Source organism: Ciconia boyciana, chromosome 7 (assembly GCF_034638445.1).
Source record: "Ciconia boyciana chromosome 7, ASM3463844v1, whole genome shotgun sequence".
Taxonomy (NCBI): Eukaryota; Metazoa; Chordata; class Aves; order Ciconiiformes; family Ciconiidae; genus Ciconia; species Ciconia boyciana.
In genome coordinates, this window is record NC_132940.1 from 25,311,356 (window position 1) to 25,327,524 (window position 16,169).

The 16,169-nt window shown below is 44.5% G+C and overlaps 1 protein-coding gene across 1 annotated transcript in view; it reads right to left on the bottom strand.

The window, feature by feature from the left end:
* NR5A2 (nuclear receptor subfamily 5 group A member 2) overlaps positions 1–14,681 on the bottom strand; it is an 86,457-nt gene extending 71,776 nt beyond the window's left edge. Inside the window, exons 1-4 of the mRNA XM_072867387.1 lie at positions 14,472–14,681; positions 11,885–12,003; positions 10,445–10,586; positions 7,088–7,734 (exon numbers count right to left, since the gene is read on the bottom strand). Coding sequence (XP_072723488.1) covers positions 7,088–7,734; positions 10,445–10,586; positions 11,885–12,003; positions 14,472–14,553 — 990 coding nt within the window. The 5' untranslated portion in view covers positions 14,554–14,681. The remainder of the gene's footprint in view (positions 1–7,087; positions 7,735–10,444; positions 10,587–11,884; positions 12,004–14,471) is intronic.
* Between the last annotated feature and the right edge of the window lie 1,488 nt (positions 14,682–16,169).

The window sequence follows — 16,169 nt, forward strand, 5'->3', positions numbered from 1 at the left end:
CCTTAGAGCTGAGTGGATTATGTGAGCTATTGACTCCACAGTGCTGTATATGCAAAGATGATCACCCCTTGATCTGGAGCAGCTTACCTCTACATATGAAAGTATAGAATAGCATCCATTTATATTATAGGGCTTCCAGGGCTGATAGGAAGTCTGTAAGTGACTAATCCCAGTATGGCTAGGATTTCATCCTTACTGTAGGTAATCCTAAAGGCTACAGGTTAACAGAAGAACATCCTTAAATCTGAACAGCCTTGATAGATTTATAGAGGCAAACTTTCACTGTAACTGGGAACCATCCTATACAACAGAAATATCACACAGGTATCGTACACAAGTGCTGGACCTGAATGATACAGGTATCGTACAAAAACTCTGGATCTGAATTAAACAAGTTCTCTTCCTGTAGTTTCCGAGATTTACTGCCTGGTTGTAAGAAATGTCGTAATTTGCAGGGGGAAAAATGGCTTTTTTTGTGGCAGAAACTTGCAAAAAATGGAGTTGTTTGCAAGTGAAGATCTATCATTCTACCAATAAAACTGACTTTCTTAAGCAAAACCAGGAAACATAGCTATGATTTTCCAGGAGACTGGAATTGTTTAATTTTTAATGTGCAAAGCTCTCTCCATCATTTGGCAAAAAGAGCAAATCCTCATAGCAGAAAATAACACTTAAAAATAGCGGTCTGGAAATATGATAGATTATGTTAACATGGCTGAGCGTTCACTGTTCGGTTTCTTACCCACTACAGCAGTCATTATTATAATTCACTGTGATATCACTTTGGACTAGCCACAGCATGCAAGATCTAAAGAGCACTATTTTTTTCATCTTGCCCTACAGCAATGGGATATATGTTTGGTAATGCACCCAAGTAATCTTTCTACTGTCACTGCTGACAATTGTCAAACTTAAATTGGAAACTTACACTTTGAAGGAAAAAATTAAACTGTAAAGTTAAACTTCTGTTTTGTGTAACAAATGCTTCCAACTCACAGGTGAACATGCAAGTGTGGCTCTTCCCTCCGACCAAGGTTGCAGTGTCTGCTTCAGGCTGTGCAGCAGGAGTGGCTGTAGCTATATAATTACCCATCTCGATACTACAGCCTGTTATATCTCTGCTTGTCACTAGCATTAAGATGGGCTGGACAGCTTTTGGAATTGTTACTCGCTCAAATTTTCTCTAATAATAAGTTTATTGCATCATGGCTATTCATGGGAACCTGCATAAGTTTGCTACAGTGAACTGGTGACTGCAGATCCACTCAAGTGTAGAAGTGGCAGTCTTTCAAAAAAACCCCTATATGGAGCATGGTTCTTAGTCTCAGCATGATGCTGAACATTGGGTATTAGATGGAAAAATAACTAAATCCAGAGTGACTGACCTCAGCCTCCTGCTATCAATCAGAGGTGATGTCATATGGCAGAGTGGAACGAAAGTATTCAGCTCTGACATGAATGGGCATAGGAGAATGTCATCTTTCTTCTTACTCCTAGAAAAAGGGCCAGAGGCTTGGCACTGTGCAAACTGTTTAGAAAGACTGCAAAATGACATGCCCACATGCTGAAATACAGCATTTAGTCACATCCTTTGTTCAGAGGACAGCCGGAAGAAGATCATGAAGTTAACTTCTAACAGAGTGTTCCCCTACAAGGTCCAGCTAGGTGGCAGATATAATGCCATGCTTCATTGAGCCCTGGTTTCTCTGCTGAGGCTTCTTTCTATAGCAATGATTTTACTATTTGTGAAATTAAATTAATGATTCTAAAACAAAGAATTATTTGGCTGTGTAAAAGAAATACTTTTCTCTTTCCCTGACATTTTTTAAATATTTGAGAAATATTTTTTCAGATCCAGATACACTTAAGCCAGACTAAAAATCAACAGCTACACATGACAACATATTAACTAATCCGATTACTGATATTAAGGGAAGTCCTGCACCTCAGTTTCTGGCAGCTTCCCTGATTGAAAGAACATTGCAGAAGTTTTATTTCATCAGCTACATTAGTTATATTTCCTGTCCTGATAAATGCATACTACAAAGTCCAAAAGCACTTTAAGTTATCAAATTGCCTTTGATTACTTAAGTCTAATAATATATCAACCTTTCATCACCCTGAAGAAGAACTTTTAAGGTATTCCACTGCTGATTTTTTTTCTTAAAAAAAAAAAAAAACAACCAACCAAAAAAACCCCACCAAACACCACCCTATTTTTTTCCTGTTCTGTTAATTCAGTTTAATAATTGGATTTCTGTACTCTAATCCCTTATTTTCTATATGTTTCTTAATACTTAATTACATAGAGACTGAAATTTGAAATTAAAGCTGATGTATTGAGTATTATATTACTATATCTATCTAAACACATTTTACAGAAAAAAATTAAGAGACTCCAGGAGTTCTGTTAATCCTATTCACACTAAGTTTGTACTGCTTTAAGAAATAATTTGAAACACTGCTAATATAGTTGTGCTTATGAGGAATATGTAATACAAAACTAGGCCTCTGTTCACTTATTAGCTTCCAAAACATCTGTGTTACCAGGTACAGTAGAAGTTCTACAGACAGGGTCCTTTTGAGGTATGTGGTTAAGCCATTGTTTCTTTGAAGGCCACATTTGCAGCTAGTGTAAGCATGGACAAATTTATACTTATAGCAAGAAATCTGTCCCAGAACTGATACAGTCTGACATCAATGAATGGCCTAAATTTGCAAACTCAGTGAATACTTCTAGGATGAGCTTCTTTAACATGAAGTACACCGACTCTTCCTGCAATCATTCACTAAATGGGTTTGTGCTTACATAGTACTTTGACCTATGACTTCCTCACTAAAATGGCCAAATAAGTCAAGGTAATATTTTTTGTGAGTAACAAGTCCTTTAGTGCCTTTTTTATAACTATCAACATTTAGTTAATTTTCTGGTCTTCAGCCAGGAGAAAGTATCCTGAGGACTGTTCTACAGTCCTGTTTTCTTTCTGCCCCAAGCAGAGACTGCCTTCTTTTATGGGTTCGGGAGTACTTGGCTTTGGAAGTAGTTGTTGAATTTTCCCTGATGCGGACTGATGACGAAAGAGCAGTCCAGTGGAACTGTCTGCATCCTTTCTTGGGGCCAGGTAACCTTTGGACTCTAGAAACTCTTGCAATATTTTCTTTTTACCTTTGTACAAAGACCTTTCACCTGACTAAGACAGCTGGCTACAAATCTAGCATCCCCAGGGCATTCCTGAGTTTTCTTAGCTGACGATAAGAGGGATATATCTTACTTTTATATTTACTGAGCTTTCAACAACTCCAGAATAGCAAACAAAGGCCTTCTTTACTATTACTATTAGTATCATCATAAGTCTACTAGGAGGTTATCTCCGTATTCTTATTTCATCTGTGTATAAAGAACTATACAGAAACATTTCTCATTATGAATAAGCAAGTAATATGTGATGTCAAAACCTAGCATTTATGATGTAATTACTAATTAAAAAGTATTCTGACTTCACAAGACATAGGTATGTTTGAGATTTTAGCGGGTGTTAAATTCAGTTACTGGATTGCCACTGGCTGCTTTGGATCTTACTCTGACATTATTACTAATCCTAACTAGTTTGCTTCATTAATATTTCCATTAATTTCTGATATCCGACATGAAGATGGGAGGATCTGCTCCTTAGCAAGTATGAGCATTAGCCTTAAATTATGTACTTAAATTCATACACAGGTCAAATTCTGTAAAATGCAGTGCATGCTGTAGCTAGTTCTGCCCAGTCAATATTTCTACCTTTTTTACATGCTTACATGTATAAGACATTCCAAAAGAGGTGGTGACAATGTGTAGAGCAACAAGTGAGAAGACTGTGATAAGCATAAGCTGATAAATGCTCCATGAAATAAAGTTTTAAAACATGTTTGTTATCACTTGAGATCTCTTTTAAAAAATCAAATTTTCAGCCAAATGGAAAGAAAAAGAGAAAATTTAAAAACTGTAGTTCACTGGTATTTTTTTGTTATTTTCTCTAGGGTAAATGTGGCCTAAACCACTGATGGACTGGGACAGCATTTTTTTTATCATGTCCTCCTCCTTTTCAGTCCCTCCTGAACTCTGCTAGCTACAAATCTCTAGGTGTAGCAGAAAGGAAAATGTTTGCCCTTTTATATGAATTGGACACAAATGTGTAAGACTAAATATAGAAAGAAGTGAAAGGATACAGTAAAGAATTGCAAACATGCTGTTCAGTAATTCACAGCCACTTGTGCAAGGCATTGCTTATCATGACAAAATCGTGATGAATTTCATACAAACCACATTTGTAATTTTTTACTGTTTAATTCTTTGAGTAATTTAAAATTTTAGTCCCAGAGATCTGCTAATGCACCTGTCTTATCTGAAGACATCTCAGGATTCAGTTGTTAAGCTCAGACAAGTAGGAATAATAGGAAAATATCTTCTCAAGCAAATACATACTTCTCAACTGTGTATAGACAGGGAACAAAGTTAGCTGTTCTGAAAATCTAGTTGCACCTTTATTACAATTGCCTTTTCCCTTCCTTCAGCATTTAAAATCTCTCTGTCATATCCTTAGGTGGGTTTTTTTCCCTCCCCCACAGGTATTCATGTTCTGTGGAACAATTTGAAATAGCTGCTTTTGCCACCTTGATCAGAAGGAGCTGAAACCATGGAAGAGAGTTGTGCTCAGGAAAGGTTTGGAAACCATTTAACTCTAATCCTTTCCTCTCAGCTGCAAAGAAAGATGGTGTTACGTGGTGCTGTTAACAAAGTAGAGTCTGAGTTAAACATGTTTTGAGCACCTCACTTTTTTGAAGTTGAGAAGCTTAAAGTTCTTAGTGTTATCTGTAGTCTGGTCCCTAAATATTGGATGTGGATGGATTTCCAAGTGTGTTGTTATTGTTCTGGAATGCGGTGCAGTTTAGTTGATCTTGTCCAATTAAAAAAAAATAATCATCTGGATATGCCAGAAGGTATGAAACTGTCTGAACTCTAAGTTTCTAAGACGTAAAGTGTACAAATACTAAGACAAAACCATTCCTTCTAAAAATGTGTGAAAGTCAGTTCACTAGCCAAAGGCTGTATGTAGTGAATTTCTAGAATATATGTATTTCCAGAAGTCTGTATATACATGGTAGTGTATATATACATTCAGAGCCAGGAGAAGTTGGTCAGCATTTTCATGAAACAAATTTCTGCATCTTTTGTGTCCATACTAGTAAACGTATGTTGGTTGAAGACTATCATCCAGGCTGAGGTTGGAGGTGAAGACCATCTCTAAAACTATTCCCAGTATATCATGTCGAATGCTTCTAAAATCTGCCTATAGATTAAGCCGTGGAACCATAAAAAGTAAATGTTGCTTGAATATATTTTCATATTCTCACTTTAATCATAACTGGAATTTTAAGGCAGATCATAACTTAAAAATTCTTACACTGAAGAGTATCTTGTTCTGCAAGTCTTGGTGATTTTTAACATGGTTATTCCAGACTAAAGTATTCCCCAGTGTATGGGTAGGAAGATCTGGTCCCTGATATTTAGGACATAGTTTATTGGAAATGTAATATGTTTGCAATTTTAATTTTTAAATTAATTAAAATGGGTAGCATGGATTATAGCTTACAGTAAAATTGTAAAAAACTTAGCAAACAAAGATGTGACAGTCTTTTCCTCTCTTTAATCCATTTTCTTTTTCGCCTCTGAGTAAACTTCCTCCCTTCTTTCTTTTTATATAGACTGAGTTTTTAATGGTTCCTGCAACCATTCTCTTGAAAAATTGGAGAGAAGCTGGAGTTGTGTATGCAACATATACAGCTTGTTTTTCTTGTAATCAGGCTTTTTTTCATGTGCCTGCATCATGATGGTTATGACAAATACTGTTGTGGCAAGCATCCTGACTGCAGCTTTTTAATGGTATCTCCCTTCTGTGCTCTTGATTCATGTAGATTCAATCCTCAGTGGACTTCTACAGTAATTGTTGTATTTGGATATTGTATTATTTTCCCTTAGCTTGACAGTAGTCAGCAAGAAATTATGGATGATCGCAAAACTTTACAGATTTCAGCAGCAAATAGTTGTGGCAAAACCATCTCTGTGTAGCACACAGAGATTCAGTAACTAGCAATATAATAGGGAAATTCAGATGTGATTTGAGTTCATCATCTTGAGGTTTTTCTGAGACAAAAGATCTTTTATTCATTCCAGAACTAATGTCTGTATCAAGAGAGTGGTTAAAAGCTGTAGGTTATCTCTATTGTCTGATCCCAAATTTCTGGCTTAAAATTTCAGACCTGACCACAACAGACCACAAAATTGCCTTAACAAAAAGTCCAAGAAATGTAAATGGGGGAACTTCTAGCCACCAGAGAGCTGTGCCTGAGGCTTTATTGGGTGGTCCAACAAAATTAAGAGCCTAAAGGTCATTGTGGCCAGCTTAGATTAAAGGAATCCCCCACGTATCAGTGGTGAAGAGAACCAAAAGGAGTCCTTAAGGTATCTTTTTCCTCCTTGCTTTCTGTTCTGTGTATACCCTGCCCAGGATTCAGCCTTCATGGTTAACTACACACATGAGAATGCACAAAATAATATCCCAGTGAGAAAGTGAATATTCCAATGTGGACTTATATAAGGAGTGTACAGAGATGCACAGAAATGGTGTTCCCCCATATGTTAAATGAGGTAATAAAATAATTACATAAATTAATGTAGAATGGTGTAACAGGCGTGCTTACAACTCTGAATACAAGCCAGACAGTGAGCAATACTGACAGGGAAGGAGTAAAATTTATGCAAGGCCCTATGGAGGTTAATAACAGTTGTGATAAATAGTAAAGTACAGAAGAGCTGAACTGAAACTTGAATCTCTTTGCTACAGCTAATTACAGGCTCAGGTGGAAGACAAGTACAAGTTTCTCCTCATAATAATCTGCCTACTTAAAGCCAAATAAATTAAGAATGAGATGCTGGGGGGGGGGGGGGGGGGGGGAGATAAACCGTACTTTCTTGCTTGAAGTACAACATTGTAACAAATGGTATTTTTTTCTTGATTGAAAGATAATATAATGTAAGATTACCTACCTTAAGTTCTCTAAAAAAGATGCTACTCCTAGCCCACTCAACGATGGAGAAGAGGGTTTGGTCAGCCATTTTACACATGAGCCCAAATGTGTTGAGCTTGTCGTGTTTGCTTCTGTTGGCTTGCTCTTGCTGCAGATATGCCATGATCTTAGCTTGGACCTGTGGCTCATCTGGCTCACATTTCAGGAGTTCCAATATCAGATGTGGAATACTTGCTGGTGAGCTAGTTTGATAACTATCCATGTATGAGTAGCCCATTATTGACTCTGGTGAACTAGTGTAAGGGTCAGGGTACTCGGACTTGATAGCACGGCTTGGAAAATGGCCATAGGTTTGGTAACCTTGCAAGCTGCCATGGGGCGGCATTGTCATACTAATTGGAGAGGTTACAAAGGGACTTCTGTCATAGTCTGTAGGAGGCAAGGCAGTATGGTTCAGAGGTAGGCCTTTGGAGGCAGAATGGATGTTCTGGATGGCAGAGGATATTGTCAGGTCAGTTGGCATTGCTTGGATCACCTGAGTCATGGCTTCCAGTTTAAGTCCATTTGCTCGGATAAGGGCTTTCTTCTGCTGCTTCAATGCCCTGTCTCTCTTGTACATTGGTCCAAACTTGTTTCGACCGCCACGCATTCGGTCAGCTCGCACAGCTGTCAGGGGAGACGAGGAAGTAAATAATAATTAAAACTTGGAATCAACATTCTTTAATGAAACATACATTAGGACAGAGCAGAAATGTAAAAGTATAACTCCTTTCTTTTTTTTTTTCAAATTCAAAGTAGCACTTTTATTCCTAAAGAAAAAGATTTATTTTGACTTAACAAATGTCACTTTTTTCTGGTAATTTAAATATCACATGCATGTATTACTAACATAGAAGGACTTCTCTTTACATTGATTAGGACACAGGGACAAACACAATGGTTGGCTACAGGAATTTCACACCTGCTATGGGATCATGTGGAGATCTCAATGTATATTTGGTTTTATGTCAAGCTACTATGTCATTAAGAAACAAGGGCTGATGTCCAGAATTTGTCTGAGACGTATCCAGCGGACCACACTGTCTCATTATAATCATTCCATTACTGCCTTCCACCGCAGCAAAACATCTGAAACGTAAATTGTGAAATGTTCAGTAGTCACAAAGGGGAATACGTTTTTCTTGGCAAAAAGGAAATATTTCCTTTTGATTATCCTGTTCAGGTTGGTGTAAAACTTTAAGAGATTTCTAGTTAGCTGAACAGCTCTACAGAAATGTTTAGCTGCAGTTGGAATGTGCACAGAGAAAGCTGTCAGCTTGCTGCCTTCCACACGAAAGGTGGAAGTGAAACAGAAACTATTGACACTGTTCTGGCTTGTAATATTTCTGGAATTAGAAATAATTAAAACAAATCCACCTCAACAGCTGCCTTAGGAGTCATACTGGTGGTCTCTGTCACAGCAGTGTCTGTCACCATGGTATATATGTAATGGACTAGCGAGGAGCTCTCACCAAGCCCACCTTGCCCAACGGCAATTAGATTGAAAGAGGAACCTTTGACAGCCTGGTGACATGTTGAGACTGCTGAGATTGCTGGAGGTTAAGTTCTTGAGCTTTTTATCTTAGGGATTAGTAGAACATTAAAAATTTATTATGAATCCTAGATACGCATAATACTGTACATTATCATAAGGACTTTAACGTTTAATGATTTTTTTGGTCCATGGTAATTTATGAACTAGACTTTAAGGCTATATATATATCGCTCTCAGGGAAATACACATATAAATGTCACAAGTATTTACAATTATGGAAGCACGTGTTCTTCCAATTTTCTAAACAAAGGAAAAGAAGTTGTATGGATGTGTGGATAAGGAAGCTGAAGTACATTTTCTAGAGTATCTTTAAAACTACAGGCACTTTGCTTAAATTCGTAATAAAAATGCTGCTGCTAATATTGCTGTTGAATGTTGATTTTGAGCAAAATGTAGGAAATTAAAGCAATTAAATCACCATGCTGATAAATGTAATTAACTTTAAATCTCTATACATAGTATCCTCTCAGGTATTCTACAAATAAAAACTGTGAGCCAAATTGGATCAGCAAATGCTTTTGTATTATAGAAACTAAGGTGAACTGCATGTAATCACAGAAGACAAAACTGAGAGAAGTTAAAAGTAGGAGCAGATAAATGTATTATTTGATCCTTATTCTTAATGTCAACAATGAGAAAAGGATTCCAAATGTCCTGTTACTGTACTATTTGAATTTGGAAGAACATGCAGTGATTCAGGTTGTTTAGTACAGTGTGTCAATGCTAGCTCAGTCTTGTGGGCAAATAGAATAGTATTGAATCCATCAAACTGCAGGAGGCTGATTTTTCTGTCTATCTTCAGTTATATCAACAGCTTTCCTTTGCCAGACTCAGGTGATTGGGTCTTATCCTTTACGGTTCCCTTAATGGTTTATGGTTTCCCTCGTTGGCCTGATTTTTCCTGGTTAAAGAGTCTAGGGTGAATGTCATTTCAGTACAATTGTAAGAATAAGGAATTTAGGAGCTTGTCCTTGGTCAAGCAGAAATGCCATTTGCTATGAAATCTGAATTTTAATATTTTGTATATCAAAGTTAGAATGAACTGTGTATGATTCTCAAATTCGAGTCGATAATTTTTCATTTGGTTCTGTCAAAGGGTATTGTATACTTTTCATTGTTTGTACATGAGAAAGTGAAAAGAAGTCCAAAAGTATACTTCAAAATGCCTCATTCTCCCTCATTTGTAATAGCATCTCGTGTGTAGCATCACAAAAATATAGACACAACTTTAGAGGTTATTTTGTTCCTTAATCTCAAAGGCAAGTCGGTGTGAGAAAAACCCTAATTTTATCTGTTTCTCTGTTCTCTGCCTTATTGTCAGAAGAATATATATAAAAAAGATAACCCTAGGTAAAATACAAATAAAATCAGGTCACTCTCCATAGCAATGACTAATTTTTTTTTTTTTCTAATCTGGACACTTCTTACATATTTTATGTTTAATCTAAATCAAGTCTTTTTAAAAAGCTGCAAAACTATTCTATCTAGATGCATTCATTCACAAACTCTAAAATACTGAAATATCAAATTATATACATATATGAAAAAATAGATTGTGGTTTTGACTAGTTGTTAGTGATTTACCATTTACTCATTAGATTTTTGTTTATAAAGCAACAATTTAATTGAGCATACAAAGTCACTTTTTACTATAATTTCAAAAACATGATAAATATGTAGCATTTTTTTAATAAAATAGCATGTAATAACATATGTAATCCTATCATTTTCAAAGTTAATCTATAGTACAGTTGACAATAGCAGCATGACTATAGCTCTTACCTTCCAATTTCATTCCAACACTTAGACATTTTTGAAATCGACAGTAAGGGCATCGTTTTCTCTGTGTTTTGTCAATCTGGCAATTCTGATTTTCTATACATGTGTACCTTTTGTTATTCTGGACTGTTCGCTTAAAGAATCCCTGTATGATAGATACAAAAGTTAGCCTGTTTTGCGTGAATAGCATGTTTCAGCATTTTATTTTATGGAAATAATTGTAACATATTTTTCAGACACCACTCAAGCACTTATGAAGTTACAGAGTTTATTTTAAATTACAGTGAGATGTACCCAGGAGAAAAACACCAGACTCCAGAGGAGTTTTCTTGTGTTAGTGCTATGTTTTAAAGACTTATGTCAAAGCCTGGTAAAACCGGCTATAGTCTCCTGTGCCCCTAACAGTGGTAGCAGAAATATTGAGGCTGATCAGTTCCTTTTGTATTCTTTAATCATTGCAAAATTATTAAAGTCTTCCTTTTAAAGTAGTTTTACATGAAATAAGTAAGGACACTGTTGCAAAGATAACAGAAATACAGAGTACCTCTGGCTACTGTACATCCCAGTGGTGCATGCTGGAGGCATAGTAAGTGCTTGTTGTTCATTTCTCATTGATTACTTTGTAATGAAAATATAGTGTGCTAAGTTAATTTTTCCATGCAACTAAATATTTTAAATTGCATTTTTCTGGCAAAGCAGTTTCCTTTACAGTGCATTACTTAAATAACCATAAAGAACTTTAAAAAAAATTTATATGACAAATTTGACATCATAAATTCATAAGTATTTAAACTCTTTAGTATAGTAGAACCATACAGATACATTTATCTTCCAATATGGTAAGTTGCATTTATAAATATTTTATTCTCAAAATTAATGAATGATCTAAACCAAATCATACATTAGTTACTTAACTTTGTGTCAAGTGAGCTCTGACAGTTATAGTTTGTATGAAAAAAGTGCGTGGTCATTATAGTCACACAAATTTACACTGTAATATTGAAGGAAGAAAAAATCTTAAGCAAGCTGCATTAGATTTTGCAAAGCTGATCTGTATTGAGGACCCTTTTCCTACTTTATCTTCCAGGAACAGAAATACTCCGAATGTATATAAATCAACTAAAATCAATATTTAGGACAGTTAGGAATAAAAGTTGTTCTAGAACTATATCACTTCACAACAGCAAAATACTTAGAAGCAACGATAAAACTACAACGCAAAACAGTCCAAGTTGTTTCCATTTGTGCAGATGAGGTGTCTCCAAGAGACTTCTAAATCCTAAAGCTTTTTGGTGGTTAATTTTTTAATGTGAATGTAACAAGAAACATAACAGAAATAAGCCGAATTATTACACATCTGTTTTCTTTAATTATCTTTTTTTCTGTTTATATTTGAAACTTTTTTGCTGTACTTGTGTTTGTATGAAGTAATTAGTACAGAACCTTGCAGCTTTCACAGGTCAGAAGTCCATAATGGTACCCAGACACTTTATCTCCACAGACTGGACACAGTTCCTCAAGGTCTTCATCATAAGAGTAATTCACCATTTTAAACTGAGACACTGGGGAAAAGAGAAATAGCACATTCAATTAGAATTTACATTAATAACTCAAAATTTCTGCAACTGTTCTCATCTAGAGAGAAAGCTCACTTACATACACCACTGCAAATTGGGGGGGGGGGGGGAAGTTTTATTTTTAAAAGCACAGCTTGCATTGAGACATGCAACTTTTCATCAACAGCAAATCTGCATGATACTTAGCAAGTGGAAGAAAAACCATCAGCTCCTCGGTTTTGTGTTCTAAATATGTGTATTTACAGAGTGCCCTTAAGCTAGTCCTTAGTTTATGGAATCGCCAACTAAATGAATTGATTTAAATCTGAAAATGAGCTGGGGCCAGCTTTAAAAAAGCAGAATGAAAAGATTGTCACTTGTCTGTTTACAGTAACTCAGTTCGTTTCCTTTAAAGTTTTCTTTCAGCATCAGCCTGCAAATACTTACTCAGCCTGAACTTGTATCTTACAGACCCAGCACTTTTGCGCCGCGTTCAATGCAAGTTACTTACGTGCGAAACCAGCTTAAAACAACGGCCTCCGCGCCCCCCAGACCCGTTGTCTCGGGGTGGCCGCCGCCCCTCCGAGCCAGCGGGCTCTCCCGCCCGGCCCCAGCCGACGGGGTGCGCGCTGCACGCCCAGCGCCCCCGGGCTTCGCGGCCAGCGCTCCCGCGGCGACGGGGAAGACGCTTGTAGCCCCCGCCGGCGCGGCTCTCCGCGGGTCGGCGGAGGGACAGCGGGCCGGGACCGCCGTCCTCGGGGGATGCGGTCGGGCTCTGCCCAGACGAGCCCCCGGTACCAGGGGCTGGCGGGGAAACTGCGCGCCGGGGCCGCCGAAGTTTCTGCCGCCCGGGGAAAAGGCGGGGAGGAGCCGGCCGTCGGGAGGGGACGAGGGGGGTCACACAAGCTGAATGAAGGCACAGACCGCGGTCACTCGAGCCGGGCTCCCCCCACAAAAAACCCAGTCAGCCGCTCTGGTTATTCCCAAAAAGAAACCGCGCCGCTCAACGCGGGGCCGCTTTCCTTCCCCTTCCCTCCTGCTAAACCTCCGATCTGCTCGGCAAGCGCAGCGGCAGCGGAGGGCTCCTGAGCACGGCGAGAGGCGCCGGGCATGGCAGCGGCACCGCTTAGGATGTCACCTCTTTGTCGGTAACCCCGCGGCTGCCACGGTTCGGGGGCAGCGGGGCGGTCAGAGTCCGCCGGAAGCCCCCGGACCGAGCGCCCGGCTGGAAGCGCGGGAGCAGCGCGCCCCTCCGCCCCGGCGCTCGGGGGAGCTGCCGGGGTGCGCGGGGGGCATTGACCCGCCAGCACACGGCCGGGAAAACGTTTCCAGAGCGACCTCGGCACGGCCGGGGATCGCCGCCTGCCAGCGGCGTGGGGCGGACAGGGGGCGGCCGCAGGCGGAGGAGGAGGAGGGTCCGGCCCTCCCCTCTGCGGCCGCGGCTCCAGGGCCCGGCGCTGGGACGAAGTTCCCCCTCCTCGCAGGAAAAACCAAGTGGGAAAGCAGGGGTTTTCCGAGCGCCGTGCCCTGGCGCGGAGCCTCCTCCGCGGGCGAGGAGCGGGGCGGGCGGGCCGCCCCAGCACCTCCGAGGCCCCCGGCCCACCCCGCCCCTGCTTCCCAGCAGGCTCCCGGGAGAAGAGGGGATCATTTCGAAAGAGCAGCCGGGACGGGAGTTTCTGCCGCGGGACAGGCGCACAGGGCGGGGCGGGCAGTGCCCGCGTACCGGGCTGCCGGCTCCGAGGCAGGGAGCCGACCCCCCCGCCGCAGCCCTCGGACGGGGTCTCCACCGCCTCCCTCCGCGCAGCGCCCCGGCCCGGAGCAGGGCACCGGGAACGGCCCCGTCCCGCCCCGCAGAGGCATTTCCAGCGCCGTCCCAGCTCGGGCATCCCGCTGCCTTCCCGGGCACCCCGCAAGGGCGCAAATCCGCCGCGGCGTCGGGGCTCTCTGCTGCAAAGTTTCGCGCCGCTGCCACCTGCGCTGTGCCTGCGGGCGCCGCACCCGCGGGGCAGAGCCCTCGGGGCCCCGTTTCGGGACGGTGTGTGGCACACGGGGTGCTCGGCAGGACTTCCCCGCGTAACTCCCTCTGCCATAAACTTCGGGCCAGTTTTGCGCGGACCGGGGACGAGAGCGAGCCCCCGCGGATCTGCAGCGGGGCCGGTGTCCCCGGGCAGTGACCGGCGGGGCGTCTGCACCCCGGGGAAAGGCTCCCGCCGGCCAGATGCTTGGCGGTTCTACGGCCGCGGTTGCACCTCCTGGCCGGGGCCTTGCCGTCGCCTCGGAGCTGGTGCCCCGGCCCCCGGTGCCCGCCCGAGCCACGCTGGAAGTCGGCTCGCGAAGGCAGGGGCGCGGGGCGGGAAGCGGCGGGGGAGCTCGCAGACAGCAGCCGTAAACTTTTTTGGCAGGACGAAGGGGCGATTTGCCGAGGGGGGCCCGAGCGTGCGCGGAGGGGGAGCGCCGTGCCTTTCTCCTCTTACCTTGCATGTTTTCCGGCATCTGCCCCTGTTCCCCATTCGACCGGGCGAGTCCCAGGGCCTCCGTCTCCACTTTGGGCAGCATGACAAGGCGGCTGCGGGCCGGGCTGGGGGCTCCGTGTCCGTCCGCGACACCAGCACCTGGACACGGCAGCACAGATTTAGCTGGAGCAAGGGACGCTCGGCGGCCGCTGCCTCTTCCTCCTCCTCCTCCTCTTCCCTCCCTCTGCTCCACGCCAGCCCTTGCCCTGCTGCAGCGGGAGCACCGAGCCGCCCCGGCCGCCGGGAAGCGCCGCCGGGAAGCGCCGCCGGGTGCCCGCGGCTGGGGGAGCCGAGGAGCGGTAGTCGGGCTGCAGGCGGCGGGGGCGGAGAGGAGAGGAGGAGGAGGAAGACCGGGAGCCCGCAGCAGCTCCGCCCGGGGCTCAGCGCGGCGGCAGCCCGGCGCCCCGATCCATGCGGAGCGGCAGAGTGCACAGGAGCGCTCTGCCGCCGCTGGTGCTGCTGGACAGGGTTCCCACCCCCGTCCCCCTCCTCCCTTCCTCCCTCCTCCTCCTCCCCCTCTTCCCCCCGCCACAAGTGCGGAGGTGCCGAGTCGGGACCTCCAGCCCCGGGCCCGCGGGGAGGCGCTCCCGGAGCCCGGGGGCTGCGGGGCGCGGGGGGCTCCGGCGAGGGGGGGGCCCGACACCGCCCTTGCAGCCAATAAGGCAGAGGCGGGATGAGCAACACCCCCCGCGCACACACACGCACCACACACACGCCCAGGAGCACACACACTTGCCCAGCGCGCTCACCCCCTGCCCGCTTGTTAAAGCGGGCTGCGGGGTGGGGGCCTGGGCTGCAGCCACCCCTCCCCGCCCCAGCGGAGCCCGACGGGCCACCAGACCCGCCGAGCCGGGCTGCGCCTGCCCTCCCTCCCGCGGCGTGCCGCCTTGCCGGCGGGCAGCCCCGCTCCAGCTCCCTTGAGGCCGGCGGGGCAATCCCCCTGCCCGGCCAGCTGCGGCTGCGGGACCCCCGGCCCTCGCCTTCCCTCCGGGCGGGCGGGGGTAGGCAGCGGTCACCCCTGCGCTTGGAGAACCCCAGCCCTTGCGGCCACGTTGCCGCCGCGCAGCCCTGGAGCCTGAGAAATGCGAGCGGGAGCCGCGCTCGAGCTCGCTGTACCTATTCTGGCTTTTTGGGTCTCCCTCCCCTAAACCTCTTGCGAAATCTGTCGGTGCCAGCTGGATCGTTTGCACAAAAGCCAATGCCCCGGCACAGCCATCGGTTGAGCAAGAGCCTCCCTTCCCCGGCTCACGGTGCAGCAAGCGGCACTCGTTTCCAAGTTGTCCCAAATAACTCGTTTCTCGCAAGCGGGTGCCTCAGCGGCGAGAGCCGGGCGGCCCCGCGGCGCGGCGCAGCGGGGGACCCGGGGCCGGCGGGGTGCCGAGCCGCCCGGCGAGCCGGGCCGGGCCGAGGGTCTGCCCGCCCCCGCTGCCCTTCCCGCCCCTTCCACGCCGGGAGGGCCCGGGGGGCTCCGCGCCGCTCCCGTTGCAGCGCGTAGGTTTGGCGATGTGCGATGAGCAATATTTGCACCTTTGAAAGCATCCGAGCCCCCCGCCCGAGCGCTCGGCTGCCCGTACTCCTCTGACACTTTAATCTCCGTTGTGTCTGTTAAGAGCTGAAAATATTTGGCGGTGAAAATTGCTCCCGATGGAAAGCGAGGCG